The sequence below is a fragment of the Solanum dulcamara genome, chromosome 4, assembly GCF_947179165.1.
Source record: "Solanum dulcamara chromosome 4, daSolDulc1.2, whole genome shotgun sequence".
Classification (NCBI taxonomy): domain Eukaryota; kingdom Viridiplantae; phylum Streptophyta; class Magnoliopsida; order Solanales; family Solanaceae; genus Solanum; species Solanum dulcamara.
Window position 1 is genome coordinate 13537371 of NC_077240.1, and position 15970 is coordinate 13553340.

At 32.9% G+C, this 15970-nt stretch overlaps 3 protein-coding genes across 3 annotated transcripts; 1 reads left to right on the plus strand and 2 right to left on the minus strand.

The window, feature by feature from the left end:
* Window positions 1-29: 29 nt before the first annotated feature.
* On the minus strand, window positions 30-3403 carry LOC129886399 (uncharacterized). The gene is made up of 5 exons (XM_055961070.1): window positions 3163-3403; window positions 2923-3020; window positions 2700-2799; window positions 1452-1634; window positions 30-601 (listed from the first exon to the last, which is right to left on the minus strand). The coding sequence occupies exons 1-5, from the start codon at window positions 3217-3219 to the stop codon at window positions 479-481; spliced, it is 561 nt and encodes a 186-aa protein (XP_055817045.1). The 5' UTR covers window positions 3220-3403; the 3' UTR covers window positions 30-478.
* Window positions 3404-3886: 483 nt separating this feature from the next.
* Window positions 3887-9070, minus strand: LOC129886400 (peptidyl-prolyl cis-trans isomerase CYP22). The gene is made up of 7 exons (XM_055961071.1): window positions 8786-9070; window positions 8257-8280; window positions 8008-8095; window positions 6523-6615; window positions 5265-5297; window positions 4725-4781; window positions 3887-4340 (listed from the first exon to the last, which is right to left on the minus strand). Exons 1-7 carry the CDS (start codon window positions 8950-8952, stop codon window positions 4230-4232), a joined length of 573 nt encoding a protein of 190 aa, XP_055817046.1. The 5' UTR covers window positions 8953-9070; the 3' UTR covers window positions 3887-4229.
* A 3483-nt stretch (window positions 9071-12553) lies between these two features.
* Window positions 12554-13650, plus strand: LOC129884712 (sigma factor binding protein 2, chloroplastic-like). The gene has a single exon (XM_055958997.1). It carries the CDS (start codon window positions 12827-12829, stop codon window positions 13334-13336), a length of 510 nt encoding a protein of 169 aa, XP_055814972.1. The 5' UTR covers window positions 12554-12826; the 3' UTR covers window positions 13337-13650.
* Window positions 13651-15970: the final 2320 nt, after the last annotated feature.

Below are 15970 nucleotides of genomic sequence, written 5' to 3' on the forward strand. Positions count from 1 at the left end.
AATTTTAAGCTGGTAAAACTTGGAAAAGCTTTTCCATCAGACAAAAGATTATATTGATTTCTTTTTGGGGGGACTTCAAAACATATTATTTTCCATGATTACATCAACCTAAATGGGATATATTCATCTCAGGTGGAAAGTGGTTTCATGTGTTACAGGAACCAATTCAGAGTCTCAGAAGACTCGGACATTGAGACATTTAGAAGTAGGACAAGAACAAAAAATAATGACCTATAAAATCCAAGAATATGAGGAGATCTTCCAATATGGTAGATACAGATAAATCTCAAAATTACAGAGCACAGATCATCAGGTGAAAATTGAACAAGAATCCTTTAGAACACTAAACTCAATGGTAGAACTTAAGCATAACTTGTACTAAATCACATAATAATAGACAGAGATCTGTATGTGTAGAATTAGGCATTCGCTATAGATTGTCGTAGAATTCCAAATGTCGAGCATCAAAAAAGTATGTTTACTCGTCATCCTTGTAAGGGTACTCCTCAGGAACTTGCTTCAGAAGCTTCAGTTGCAACTCAAATGCATCATCCCCTCTGAGCATATCACGAAGCCATGTGACCTCTATTTTCATCGACACCTGAGAACACACAGGGAAAATAGAGATAAAGTTTGAAATTGCAACGAATTTTAGTTTAAGACAAATTCAACAATCTCAAAATTTAACTGATCACAGTTATTCATGTAAACCAGGGAAGCTTGCATATCATATCAATGAGTTGACTCCTTTGATAGCTTCCTCCGGGATAGCACCTTTGGCCCTTATATGGATAGTTTGGAAAGAAAGAAATAGAAAAGAATTTGAGGAGTTGAAATATGTACATCTATAGAGAAATCTGTGTTTTTTTTGTTTCAACACTTTTGGAGCCCCTTTAACTTCTAGTAAGCATTGATGATTGACTACTATTTATAGAGAATCATGTATGAGCCTAGTGATTTTTAAAAGAAGATTACATCCTTGTTTGAGGAGCAACCACTTTTCAACTAATACAATTACCAGTTTCCAAAAGAGAGCTATGTAACTATCCATGACAGATTATGAAAATAACCACTTTACTCGTTCCACATCGCAAAGCAAGAGAACGGAATCAAACTTTACGTGGACGTACTGTAGCATGGATACAATAACGACCAGATGGTAACAATAAACACCAATACACTGCAAAATAATGTCAGAAGGAGCAGGAAACCAATGCTCTTTTAAGAAAAATCAATGGTTGTTAAATAACATGCCAGTTCATTCCATATTGCTTAAAATTTAAAACTTTCCTGCACCAAAGAGGAAAAAAGTAATGAGAAAAACAAAGATGCTCAATTGGATAATCAGTTTGTATCTAATTGAGGCTATGCATGTTTTGCACAAGACAGGTCATTGCAAGAAATTATACCATTAATTGGATAATCATTTTGTATCAAGGGATGAAACTTACCATCTCCAATGCCCCCCTGACTACTCCACTTAAGATGTTACAATAATATAGGCCTTGACAGGTATCAGGGAGCTCAACGAAGTCTACCAAGGGGTTATCTTCCAAAATTAGACTGCATGTTGTTCCCTCAACATCCCAATTTGTCACCGTTGCAGTGATTCCTAGGAACATTTTGAGACCGACCTGTTGGCATGAGCGAAAAAAAACCATGTTTGGTCAAAAAGCACTTTAAGCACTGGATCTACACGCCCAAAAAGTATGAAGGCACTGAAGCATAATATTAGACTGACTGTACAATATAAGCACTACCAAATTTCTACACTAAATACTTGTCAGCTAAGGTTCTTAGCTCATGCATATCGAGGGGGAGGTACAATGCATCTCCTTAACCCACAATAACAACTAGAAGGCTAGGCTCATAACGTTCTAGCAATCACCGATCATTCCATCTTAAAGTGATGAAGCGTGAAGTGAAGCAACTCAGAATAACCATGTGCTTCCTTGTTTTTTCGTGATTTGCTTCTTTCTTATTGTTTTTCTTCTTCGAGCTGACTCATTTTCTTTCTAGGCTCATCTTCAGTTTTTTTTCTTCTACTCTCTCTTGCTTCTTATGATTCTTGTTCTCCAATACTTGATTTATAGGTCAAATTCTAGGATGATGATAGAATAGCTCTTGGCAACTAAAAATAATTCATAGTAATGCTACTATAGCTGTTGAATATGAAAGTAACTTAGCAGAATGAACTTTTATAGCTAATTTAGTTGAAACTTATAGTTGAAGTCATCCTTATGTGGGCTCGTTGATTACATTTTTAATGCAATATAATTTGGGGTTTGTTAGAATTCATATTGTCATTGCTGTCACATACCTAAATATCACGGTTCAGTAGGGAAAGTTCCAGATATATTTTTTTTAGGGAAAATTCAACTGCAAATGTCATGTGAGTAATTATTCTAGTGAAACCTAATATAAATGACTAAGATGCTTGACGAAACAATTTTCTGCAGAGCATAAAATCAACAGCAAAGCCGCACACTTTCTTATCACTCATAGAGGCAGACAATTAAGCAGCAGATTTCTAATATGTGAAACCTTATAAGAGGATAATGATCTGTGAAGCCACTTGAAAGAATAACTCCCAAACAAACATTCACATGAGGAATAAACTCAAACAAATCATAGCTCAAACGGCATAAAATTCACACACACACATATATAATTCTTTAGAATAAAAATGAGATAGAGACCTTGGCAATGACTTCAGCTGTCTCCTTGAAATCAACACACCTTGAAACATTAGACTTTGCCAGAAACTCGTCAATGAGCCTAATTCCAATGTTATAACCCCTGCAATTCAATCAAACTTTAGTCCTATTCGTGGATCCTCGACGAATGATGCATTTTACACATCCATAATGCTACCAAGAAACCCTAGATTTAGAAAGAAAAAAAACACTAATACCATATTACATTTGATCAAGCTGTTTATTGACCTCATCAACCTCCTCTAGATCAGTCAGCAGTTGGCGCACGATTGCTCCATAAGTTAGAGTGAAAAGCTCTGCGTTCTTTGTCACCAAATAACAAAATAATTATAATTAATTGTGCAATTTATACTGAAATGAATGGAAATCAAACGTAAAAATGTTTTTTTTTCTAAAAAAAAAAGGATCTCAAATGTAAGGTATTTCAATAGGATGTTGTGTTTACCACCCGTTCGACGTTGGCAAAAATGGCGTCTCCGGATCTGGGTGCCACTGGAGCCATGAGAGATCCTTTGCTATTGCGATCGGTTGATTGCTAACTAAAGAAGAAAACGCACTGGAATTCTCTCTGTATGTACTGGGTGGTTTATTTTGTAGGGAAATAGGCAAAGTACCACTTTTGAAGCACACAGTACTACCTTTGTAACTTGGATAGATATTATTTAAGAAAGTTTTTCATTAATGTGTAGTAATAACTTTTTCATGATTTAAGTTGGTAAGACTGGATTCATGATTGGGAAAAAATCTTTTTTAGCTAAATCTATTTATTTTAAGTTATAGATTGTCTTTAAGGCGATCAAGGTGATACTTAAAATCTCGATTTTGCACAAGAAAACAGTAAAATACTTGGACTACGCAGAATTTCATTTCGAACAAGTCTAGAGGATCTCACAATCTCAGGGAGTGTGTAGTTAACAAAATGGCATAAGTTTATATATGGGAAAACTAGAAAAAATAGTTTGATACTATCAGAATATATTATATTATGATAGTATCAAACAATTTATCAAGCAATTTCTTCTGAAAGAGACGGTGCTTCAGCGAAACTGTTTGATACCATCCGAATATATTATATACTCTCATGGTATCAAATGCGCGAGATAATTAAAAACAAAGGGTATAAAAATAATGAAACATCCAATAATAAATAATTTCCTTTTTTTGGGGCGTAACAATAATTATCCCTTTATATATTCTCCCATAATAGTGTGGGAATTTCAGAAGTATGTTCACTAGACGATTAACTAAATACAAACATAGAATATAAATCTTCCAATGTACTTTGACATATAGGAAACACGTGCATTTTTCTTGTTCGCTACGATTCTGGAGAGAGGGAGAGTCTACTGTTTAATGTCAATTAAAGTGATAAAGAGCTCATTAATCAACTCAACGGGTCTTCTAGACTATGCCAAGAGAATATAACCACAGGTACAGATGGGTGTTCTCATGTACTGAAACCTTTAGTATCCATAGATCAAATCACACTAGGGGTACATTTATTTTCACCAGTTACATCTCCCCACATTCAGCAATCACGCATGCCAGTTTTGGTTTGTTGTTAGCTCCAACAGCCACATTCTCAATCTTCCTGACCACTAAAAGACCATCTCCAAGAACACGCTGTAAAAGAAGCAGGAAAAAGAAAATCTAATCACATAACAATGGAAAAGAAGACAATAAGAAGTTTCTCATTTTTAGATGAAAATCAATCGTCAAATGGTTGACACAATGGAAAAACCCATTGCTTTATATGTTTATCAGAGTGAATTGGATATAATTTAAGGGGAGAAAGAACATAATTGAATCTGATGAAACATGAGACATTGCTACACAGTATCTGGCACTAAAATAAGGAATGTATAAAGTGACTAGTCATGATAAGCAGAAGACAATGAAAGACCATGTCAAGGATGTTGACAGAAAGCAAATTGAATTGAGACTTCTAGCATGAAACATAGATAAATACTAGAAATTCTAGAGGCTACGGCATAAAGCAAAGCATACCCCAAAAACAACATGCTTGTTGTCAAGCCACTCGCACTTAGCACATGAGACAAAAAACTGCATGGAGCAAACAGCAGAATCAGAAACATAGGTTTTGTGATCTAATCCACATTATTCCTGGATAAGGTGGATCTAATCTAATTACCTCTCCTTAATCCTGTGTGTGTGCGCGTGCGTGCCCAGAAACAACTTGTTATGCTTAACAGCTTAAGGACATCGTAAAGAAAGAAAAAAAATTGAGAATGAAAAAGAAAAAAAAAATCTTTACATTTATGTCCTTAAGCATAACAAGTTATTTCTAGGCACACACTTGAAGCAACCTTAAAGATCATTGACATCAAAAATATGCTAGCATAATTTAAGCCCTATCTTGGTTATATGGGGTTCTGTTTTTCCTTTTTCAGTAATCAGCACAAACCTAACCAATTGCACGTCAGTTTATGTCAAATTGGCACCTAGTATGTTCTCTGTGTCAATTTACAACTTAAAACTTAATGAAGGGTCACTGCATTGATAAGATGAATCATCCTTATGACTTACCTGACATCCATTAGTGTTTGGTCCGCTATTTGCCTGCCAAAATAAGGATTTCACAATTTACGTCAAAATAGAAGGTAAGGATGCACTTGAAGAATCAACTTTCACACAGTTGTTAAAACATTTTTAAGTAATTTAAATTGATATAATTGTGTAAAAAAACTCTGAACAAATACGAAGGTAATGAAATCAAGCGAATTCATTATAATACACAATTCTGACATATCCAAGGTAAACTCACTTCTATTTCATGCACATTGATTGTGGACTACTGTTTGGAGCCTTATTTTCTGAATAGATGACGGCAGGATAGTTAAAGGACTAATCCATAATTGGGCAGTACTGTTGTTGCTAAGCTTATTGGGGTCTGAGAATATAGCACTCTGGTGGACCACTCTTATTTTCAATGACCTTTTTTGACAGATCGTGCTTTCTAATGACTGTTCCAATGCCGCGAGCCTTTCCCAAGTGATCATTCCTAAGGCATCACTTCTTCTGTCCATATGGGCATCCTTCCAATGATTTACAGACAAAATATTTGGCAAACACCTCTTCTCTTCTTTTTTTCTTGTCAAACAGTATTGACGCTTGGGTACTGAGTCCATCATCTAAACATTGACTATTTTTTCTTTTGAGAAGTACCCCTCATCTAAAGTAAGACACCAGACTCTGGGAGTCTGGGTATTGAGCCCCTCCTCTGACCATTGAATTTCTGGTCACTGTTCTGTAAAAAGTTTTCTCCTCTTTCTCTATGGTAATAGAATTTGAATGTTTGGTTCTGCATTTCAATCTGGCAGGGATTTTCTGGTAATGCAAGCAACATCAAGGGTCCTACATGGCTGGTCTTGTATCAGGGAAGGATGAGAAAGAAGTTATGGCAGCTGATCAAAACTGTCTTTTTTGGTGTATCTGTCAGGAAAGGGATTGAAAAGTTCTTTAAGGGTGGTAAATTAATTCTGATCAGCTCACGGTATTATTTTATTTTTACACCTTGCTCAGGTGCATAGGGAATCTGAGACACCAAAGAGTGATTGTTTTTAGAAGTGATTAGAGTCATATAGCTTCTTTTTTGTAACTCAGGTTCTCCATACTATAGTTCTCCCATTAGAATATATATCATGCAGTTACATCCAAGTTATACAACTTGCAAAGGAGAAGAATGAAAGTATAAGCTAACGATTCAACAGAAAATAATTATTTGTCATGAAAAAAAAATTATGATGCCATTACCAACAAAGAGAGACATGAAAGGAACGGATACCATTGATAATAGGCCAGGACCAGTGTGCTTGGCGATAAAGTTTTCATCCTCAAACTTGCTTCCATATATGGAAACACATCCACTACCATCTCCCTGCAGAAAAAAAGAGTTAGCCAATGTTAAAAGAGATATAGAATAAAGCGAATGTTGTGTTGATCAGAAGTAAAATATTTGACAGCTAAATATATAACCTCTTAATTAGGAGCTTTTATCAGTCTAAGATGTAACTAGTAGTTGGCTGATTCAATTGCAAATCGAACTCTTACTTTGACATATCGTATTTACACCTTTGAGTAATCAAAATTTTGGAGTAGACTAACATATCCAATACAGATTGTGAACGAAAGAAAATATGAAAACAGTGATTTTTGATTCATCAAAAACTTTAGAGTTCAACAACAAACCCAGCATTAAGAGTGAACTGTAAAGGGGTCAATTCTCTATTTTATTTATTTTCATTTTTGGGGGGGCGGTATCACTATACAAAATGAAGCAACGCTAGCACGCTAAGCCAAAATCAACCAATGTTCAAACGTGGAGCCTTTCTTTCTCGGTTGTCTGTCTTATTAAGTGGATTCCGACTCATGCAGTCCTTTGCTGCATTGGTCTTTGTGGGGGGGGGGGGGAGGGGGGGTTAAGGGTTAGAGTGAAGAATCAGTTCTTTTAAACAGAAAGTTGAAGGACATCATGATTTAAAGAGATTATCTCTACATCACATGATTCAAAATATCAAGCAAAGCAAATATTTTATTGTATAGATGAGAAAGCAAGCAATCTTGCATGAGCCCTTCTGGAGGGAGAGGGAATCTCAGGAGGCATGCTCTTTTAGAAAGAAAGAAAGTACTCCGGCAATTGGTGAGATTTCATTTATCGGAAAAAAATGGTGGCCCTTTATGCATTTTGATAAGTGATAAGAGGATCTATCATGAAGAAAACTGATACAAATCTTTTACAACACTGCAGAAGATTTCTATCAGTAATCTATAGATTCCCATCCTTTTAGACTGCATTGACATCTTCTTTGCAAAAGTTAATATACTTGTACGATAATCTGGGAAATTCCTATTTCACATGAAGCATCAAGGAAAGCTAAGGGAGGGCAGGTTGAATTCAGAATAAACTACTCGATAAAGAATTCTATGTACAGACCAATAGAGCAGGAATTCACAATGAAGCATGGCCCTTTCAAACAGATGATGGGGCAACGAAGAAGGTGCAAGTGATGCTTACACCAATATTTATTGGAGACATAATAGTGATGTGTATAAAACCATAATGCTCAGAGATATTATAGTATATGTCATACAGGTATTAACACGCACTTTATAATCAAATAAGCACATACTTTAGGGTTACACACACACAGAGTAACTAAGTCTTCATAAAGTTGTCAATCACCCCAACTCCTATGGAACTGGGAATCTTCATTACAGAACAACCCTCAATGTAGAATCCTAATACAAGGTTAAGGCTAGAGAAAGCAACCTTTAGGAAATCACCACCTTGGATCATGAAGTCCTTAATCACCCTATGGAACTGACAATTCTTGAAACCTTGTGGTACTCCTGCTTTCCTAAAATATATCAGATTTGCAGATGAGTAAGACAACATAAGCAAAGCCAGTAGAAATTAATACAATCCCCACTAATCCTTTCACAGGCCAAGTAATCCATAAAACTAGCATCAAATAAAACCAAAAAGGAATGGAACACGAACATAATTTGATAAACTTACCTGAATTCTCCCGTGCACAGTTGCCTGCAATGAAAAGCAGCTTTAGAATAGAACTTAGTAGTTAAAAAAATTAAGTCACGTGATTTTGAAAGGAAAAAAAGGTGCTTTGAGCACAATGATAAAGACAAATTCCCATGCCAGTGGCAAGTTCTTTGACAGTCTCATTGATGAAAAAGAGCTAACATATCATGTGTCTTAATGATTTCATTTACTCTCTCATTCTTTAACTGCCAAGAAGAAAATCTTGATCTCTTCCTAGTTAGGCATTGCAACTGGCTAAATTACAACAACTTGAGGGGATTAAGCTTATAACTCAATATCACCACCTACCAAACACCTTCCACTAATTATCCTTTGGATTGGTCGAGGAGAGATTTTACTAAGGGGTCAAAATATAAAGAAGTGAACACACGAAAAAATAAAATAAAAATAAAATGTATTGAGACGAAGGTTGTAGACCTACAATGAAATATTCCTCATTAACATACTAAAATTTCTTAAACCTTATTTCTATTAAGAGAGTTTTAACCTGAAATTCTCAGCAGTTTTGGGAGTGATATCGGCGAAGAGCTCCATCTTGATGCGACCAGCAGGGATGTTGCCGATTGTTACATCGAAAAACACAACTGGGTTTTTTGGTACTTGTGGCCTTAGGTGCCATTCTACCACTCCTCCTCCTGCGCCGACAGAAGCCATTTTTGTTACTGCGACTAGCGGAGAATTTGCTCTGCTATACTAGGGAGCTTTCTACAGGGCAATGTCCTAACTTAAAAATATTCCTTCCGCTTTGCACTACCAAAGGGGGAGTTTTTAAAATACTTGTGCCATGATTGTGGGTTAATCAAACATTACTAACTTTGTCCACCTATTACACGTTGTTTGGATGGTTGTTACCGTTCTTATTGTATTGTTAGTCTAAATATAGTATTTATTTTGATTATTACTTAAATTTTATTATATTGTATTATTTAAACTCATCGTTAGGTAACAATGAAATAACTCATTTTATGTAAGGATCTATATGATGCGATCGCGGTGTTACCTTAATATTTTTTTCTCATTTTGTCTTTACTTATTACTCTCTTTATTCCATATTAATTGAATTTTTTAGAGATTTTTTATTATTCAAAATAATTGAATTATTCAAAGTTCAAGATGGATGTTTGAAACTTTTTCCATATTTACCCTTTCATTTATTGAAGTTTTATATTTTCTAGGAGATAAATCACGCTACTTGCAAAGTTATATTTATGATTTTACAAAGGACAATAGTAGAAAGAATGGTTCAAATTATGTTATTTAATATTTTTCTTAATATGTGTGCATTACCTCACAAATTCAGTTAATATGGAATAGAGAAAGTATTTAACAATTCTATTTTATCGTTCATCCTATCTTTTCATAGTAGCTTTACCCTATATCATAAATTTTCTTGTAGATTTATCAATCAAATTATAGATATGTGACATTATTTAAAGACATAGAATGATACAATCTATTCAAATATTATATTCATTAAAATAATATAGTACGATACAATACAATACGATACATTATGAAATAATACAAAACAACCATCCAAACAAAGGGTAGAGAGGAAGTTATTAGTAACTTAATTTTGTAATACAAATATCACACAATTTTCTTTAAGTACTTATAGAAAGTCACAAAATAATATTTTTTGTAACAAAAAATAATATTCAATGTTATCAACTTTTTGTGATATATAGGTACAAAATATAATTTATTAACTTTCTTGATAATTCAGTAAAATTTTGTTCTCAAAAATAATTAGTAACTTTGCTTCAATAAAATGAAACTTGAGTAATCGTTTATAAAATTCACACAATGATTGTGATATCATAATTTAATTGTTAAATAAATATTGTATTAACTATATATCAAGGAGAATGTACATCTCAAAGAAAGAAAAAATCATATAACTAGACGAATTCAAGTCATGCTCAGTCTAGATAATCAATTATCAACTAAAATCGCTAGGATAGAAAAGTAATTGTTGCTTATATGATGCTAATTTTGGAGATAAGTTATTCCTCAATTGAATTTTCGGGATGATCAATCTAGTCAAAACTTGAATAGTTCTATACGTCTTGTGAAAATTTTTGTTACATTGTTCCTTCCAATCCACATATGATATATAGGAATAGCTAGAATTGTTCTATACATACATGTATCTTTGTTGTATCCTTTGTAGTACCTCTCATTCCAATGGATTTCCTCCTCCAACTCTATAGGTCTTCTCTAGATGTCTTATCAATAAAGAAGGTGAGTCTACATTTGTCAAACTATATTGCATTGAAAGAAATCATGTTGAATGGTCTCTTCATCTTGATTTCATAACACACATTTTTGATCATTTGATATCCCCCATTTTGTTATCTTGTCTTTAATTGTCAATCCCTCTAAAATAGAAAGCTTAAGATAGCAATTCAGAGAGAGTTTGAACAAGAGGGAGATTATTTTTTTTTAATTTTATGCAAGTTGTGGTTCACTTATTTCATGTCCATTACAGTAAAAATAATGTGGTTGATTACACTCGATCTAGTATTACACATGTAATTTTAGTGCTTAACATGTTTACAAGCAAATTAAATAATTAACATTGCCATATTATGAGAGTTATGAGATGTTTAATCGGTACTAAAAATTTTGTACTTATTGTATAGGTCCTCTAGTCAGTCAAATGTTGACACTGAATTATTTAGGTTTAACCTTTCGATCTTTGTTATGTTCGGAGGAACATGTATTCTTGTCTCTAAAATATGGTAAAATTATAACCAATCACATCAAAAACCTTAATTTGAGATATCAAACTAGCAAGGATAATATGATAAAGTCGGGAGAAAGAAAAATGGCATCATAGAGGGATCAATGTGTAAACTTGAAGGGCTAGGGAACTCCTTTAGGTTAATAATAAAAGTTAGGGTATATTGGAGAAGACCTTACCTTTTAGATGACCCAAGCAAATCACTAAGCTATTGGATGGATCATCCTAACTGTAGTTACTTAAGGTCGAGTATTAGACGACGGGTGAGACCCACAATTATAATAAGTTTTCACTTGAGCTAATAAATATCATGTATGTAAGAACAAAGCTAGTAGCCTAGGTATGCATTCAGCCGAACTCAGTAACTTTTGTTCAAATAAGTGCATTTTTATTAAAAAAAATCATTAAATATGTATAAATATTAAGTTTAGAACCCACTAATTAACACTTGAAGTATCCATTTTAAAATTCAGAAACTATAAAATTGAAATCAAGACTCTGCCTCTAAATTTGTATGTACTCGATAATTTTTTTGATATAGATACTTTATCTGGTGATTGCTTTAGCTCTAGCTAAAAAATGAACAGATTGACAATTTTATCATTTCAAATATCTTATTTTAATAAACTGATTCCTTTCAATTTATCCTTCGTGATATACGGCTGCTATATTGATAAAGTAATTCGCCCCATTTTCAACTCTTTCAGGTAACAATATATGATCAAAATAGACCATCAAATTTTATATATATAAAAAAGGTAAAAACTTAGTCGATATTTATATTAATTAATAAATACATGATATATATTTTTATATATACAATTACTATTTAATTATGATTCGGTGATGATTATTCTTAATTTAAATTAAAAATAGCTAAGATAAATTATTAAATTTGATAAAAACACACGATATTTATAATTTTTTTGTCGATTAAAGGAGTCCATAGTTTTCTTTAAACTGGACACTCATATATAGTATTTATTTATTAGTATTAGCTAGAAATAGAAATGTCATGGAACGTCCAACCAAGTACTTCTCCCAAAAGGTCGTAATCTACTTCTAGAAATACCAATAACATGTCCACACATTTACCAGCTTTATCTAGTAGCTCTAAATTATATAATAAAAACGAATAATCACCTTTTCCATATATTATACCTTTTTCAAGAGTCATCCTTGTCTGCGCACGTGGGAATTTGGAATTTTTAAAATTTTATTTTATGTACTTAGTTTTTTTTGTTTTTTTTTTGTAGTAGGTTTTCGGTATATGTTTTAGAGTTTGATTAATTAAAATTTTTGCTAGAAAGTTTCACTTTAGGAGTAAAGTATTTCGTACCAACAATGATTTCATAGCTAAAATTTAAATTTAAAATCTCTAATTAAAAATAGAAGAATATTTATTACTCCGTAACAATCATTGAAGGTTATATTCTTAATTCATTGTATATAGTTCTCTTATATATTAACGATTGCGGGTCTCCCAAGTATCTATCTCTATCCTAAAACCTGATTTCCTCCCAGTTTCCCGTTTTTCAATCAAGACTTATTTTCCAAACCCTTTTTGTCCTTTCTTTCTTTTTTTCTTCATCATCCCCTTCCAAGAAGCAGCCTCTTTGTGCCTAATTTTACCTAAATCAATACCTATTTATACATCTCAACAGATTCCATTTCCCCACTCACTTCATCATCGTACTAATAACTACTTTCTAGTTGAATTCTAAGGTTCTGCTCAAATTAGTTATTGTATCTCGTGAACTAATTTGAGATTGAGACGTTATTATGATGATGAAATACAAGAATAACAAGAAACAAACGAGGAGAGACGATCATAATTCGAAGAAGTCAAATATCAAAGTTGTATACATTTCTACTCCGATGAAAGTTAAGACAAGTGCATCGAGATTTAGGTCACTTGTGCAAGAACTCACTGGACGAAACTCGGATATAGAAAGAATCATGGAGACTCATGGGTCGATAACGGAATTTGAAGATATTCATGGTGAACGCGACGACGTTAATGAACTTCCAGCAAAGTCTTCGTCACTATCACCATCACCATCATCGTCATCAATATCTTTGCTGCCCGCAAAATCATCTATTTCATCTCCTATAAGCTCAGAATCTAATAATTATTTTATGGAGCCTAATTTTGATGATTTATTTAACAACCAATTAATGGGAGAGCAATTCCTTGCTTTATTGGCTTCATCAAATTATAATATGCCACCTAGTAGCAGTGATTATTCAGCTGAGATTGATGTTCTTGGAAGCTATGATGCACTACTTTAGATTATTTTCTTCTTTTTTAAAATTTTTTTGGGATGATTAGGTGGTTAGATAAGATCGACTTAATTAAGATGTGTTGTATATATGTATGTATTTTTGTTTTACTGAGCGGATATTGTTTAGATATCATTGTATCATCAGCATAAAATAGATATTACTGTGGTAGACTTTAGGAGTTGGAAAGATTTGGAAAAGTGAAAACTTCTTCTTTTTTTTCAAGATTTTGGAAAATCTATATTGTGAAGAAAAAAAAGAGTTTAGGTAATAAATATTGTTAGTAGAAAGAATTTCTATATATTATCAGGTTATTTACGCGGCGTATGTATGTAAGTTTCTTTAAAATGTGAAATTTATAATCTTAAAAAATATACAAGACAAATTATCATCTAATATAATATATAAAGATGATGTAACGGTGCTAGTTCAAACTCGAAATTTTGAAATATTTTGTATAGCCGATAAGGGTTCATAGTTTTACTAATTATAGAGTAATTGTTTTGTTTTTTACATCATTGAAAAAGAAACTGATTCCAAACTAATGATGAGACTGCATACTTGCAGCTGTTTGAATTGGATTATATCACTTAATTTAATCAGCATTTTTCTAATTAGTTTCAACTATGTATTGGGCTATCGTAATAAAAAAAATTAAGAATAAATAACAAATGGATTATTAACATGGGTTGTGATGCAGTGGTGAGATTACTTTATCCATAAATTGAGGTCTCGGGTACGAGCCTTGTGTATGGGAAAAATCTTGCTGGAAGCGCTACCACTGAATGGGCCTTGCAGTGTGTAATTCGAATTTAGTCGGGGCTTCACGTGCTTCGAATACCGGATGGAAAACAAAAAAAAAATCAATGGATTAAAAGTTAGGGAAAAGGCTCAAATATGCGATCAAACTTTGAAAAAAGGCTCATCAATGTCATCCGTTAAAAGTTTGGCTCATTTATATCATTTTCATTTGAAAAAAAACTCATCTGTGCCATTATTTATAAACTAAAAATATTTCTTATTTTGCAAAACTATTTTGTACATGAGGTCAATTATGATTCTGCCACGTCATTAAATAAATTATTATTTAAAATGAAAAAGGTTCAAATATGTCATCGAACTTTGAGAAAATGCTCATTTATGCCATCCGTTAAAAGTTTGGCTCATCTATGCTATTTCAGTCAATAAATAATGGCATGGATGAGCCTTTTCTCAAATGAAAATGGTATAAATGAGCCAAACTTTTAACGAATGATATAAATGAGTATTTTTTCAAAATTCAATGAGATATTTGAGCTTTTTTCCTAAAAGTTATGACGTGTTTTCATTGATAATTTACACGACAGGTGATGCGTGTCTTGAATTAGTTTCATGCTGATTTGCAATTAGAAAGTTTAAAATTAATTACTTGTACCGCAACGTGATAAGAAATAATACTAGTATGTTCTTTTTAAAAGAAATGAAATGAAAAAAAAGAGGCGTGGTTTTTCAAATTAAAACAACTTATTAAATAGAAAATATCTATGGCCCTTAACTTTATTGAACCATCGTTTTTTATCTTGAATGCGACCTTTTTTTATGAACCGGCATATTGTAGCTATTATCCAAATTGTAATGGCATATACATAGTATCAAAATGTATGTTATTTACAGATGACTTAATCTTAATTAACATCGAATCGAATGGAGGAGCGGAGATAAATTTTAAAGTTTAAGGGGTTTGGATTTAACATGATCAAAGCTGAATAGTTATAGTGCAAATTCAATGATGTAACAAGTCATGAGGTTGGTGTGGAGGACTTGATACATAGGCCCATCTCTAAGAGAGGAAAATTTAAACATCTTGGGTCTTAAATTCAAGAAAATGTAGAGATCGATAAAAATGTCACATATATATTAGCACGAAAAATGATGAAATGGAAACTCTCCTTTGAGTCTTGTACAGTAAAAATGTACCACCAAAACTTAAATACAAGTTTTATAGAGTGGTTGTCAGGCTAGCTATGTTACGTTGTATATGGCAAAATGATGGACAACTAAAAACTCTCGTTCAGAAGATGAGAATTGAGAATTGCGAAAATAAGAATATATGGACATTCCAATAGAGATAAGATTAGGAATAAAGATATCTGCGACACGGTAAGAGTAACCTCTTTGGTGAACAACACGAGGGGTGAGATTGTGATGGTTTGTACTTGTGAAAATGAGATGCATATGTGAGATGTTGACAATGATTGATTTTATGAAAAGCAGAGGTTGGCCGAAAAAGTATTAAAGAGAAGTAATTAGATAAGACATGATGCATCTCTCAAGTTGACAGAAGACATGACTTGGATATGATGATATAAAAGTAAAAAAAATTAAGGCAAAAAGTTAGTAGGTAATTGTGTGTTGTCTCACTTCACTGTGCGACAGGCTTGGTGAGTCGTATATGTATGTCCTTGTATACTAGTATCATTAGTACTAGCCCCACAATTTCTTGTTTTTGATTTCTATTATTGCATGTTGTTTCTTTCCTTTAGTTATCGCATTATTTTATTGTTGTTACTGCTTCTTTTTTCTAAATACGTCGTAATAATTTCTATATTATTTGCTTTGATTGTTTCACTATTAACTATTTTGACTCGTGTTACTTGAGCCAAT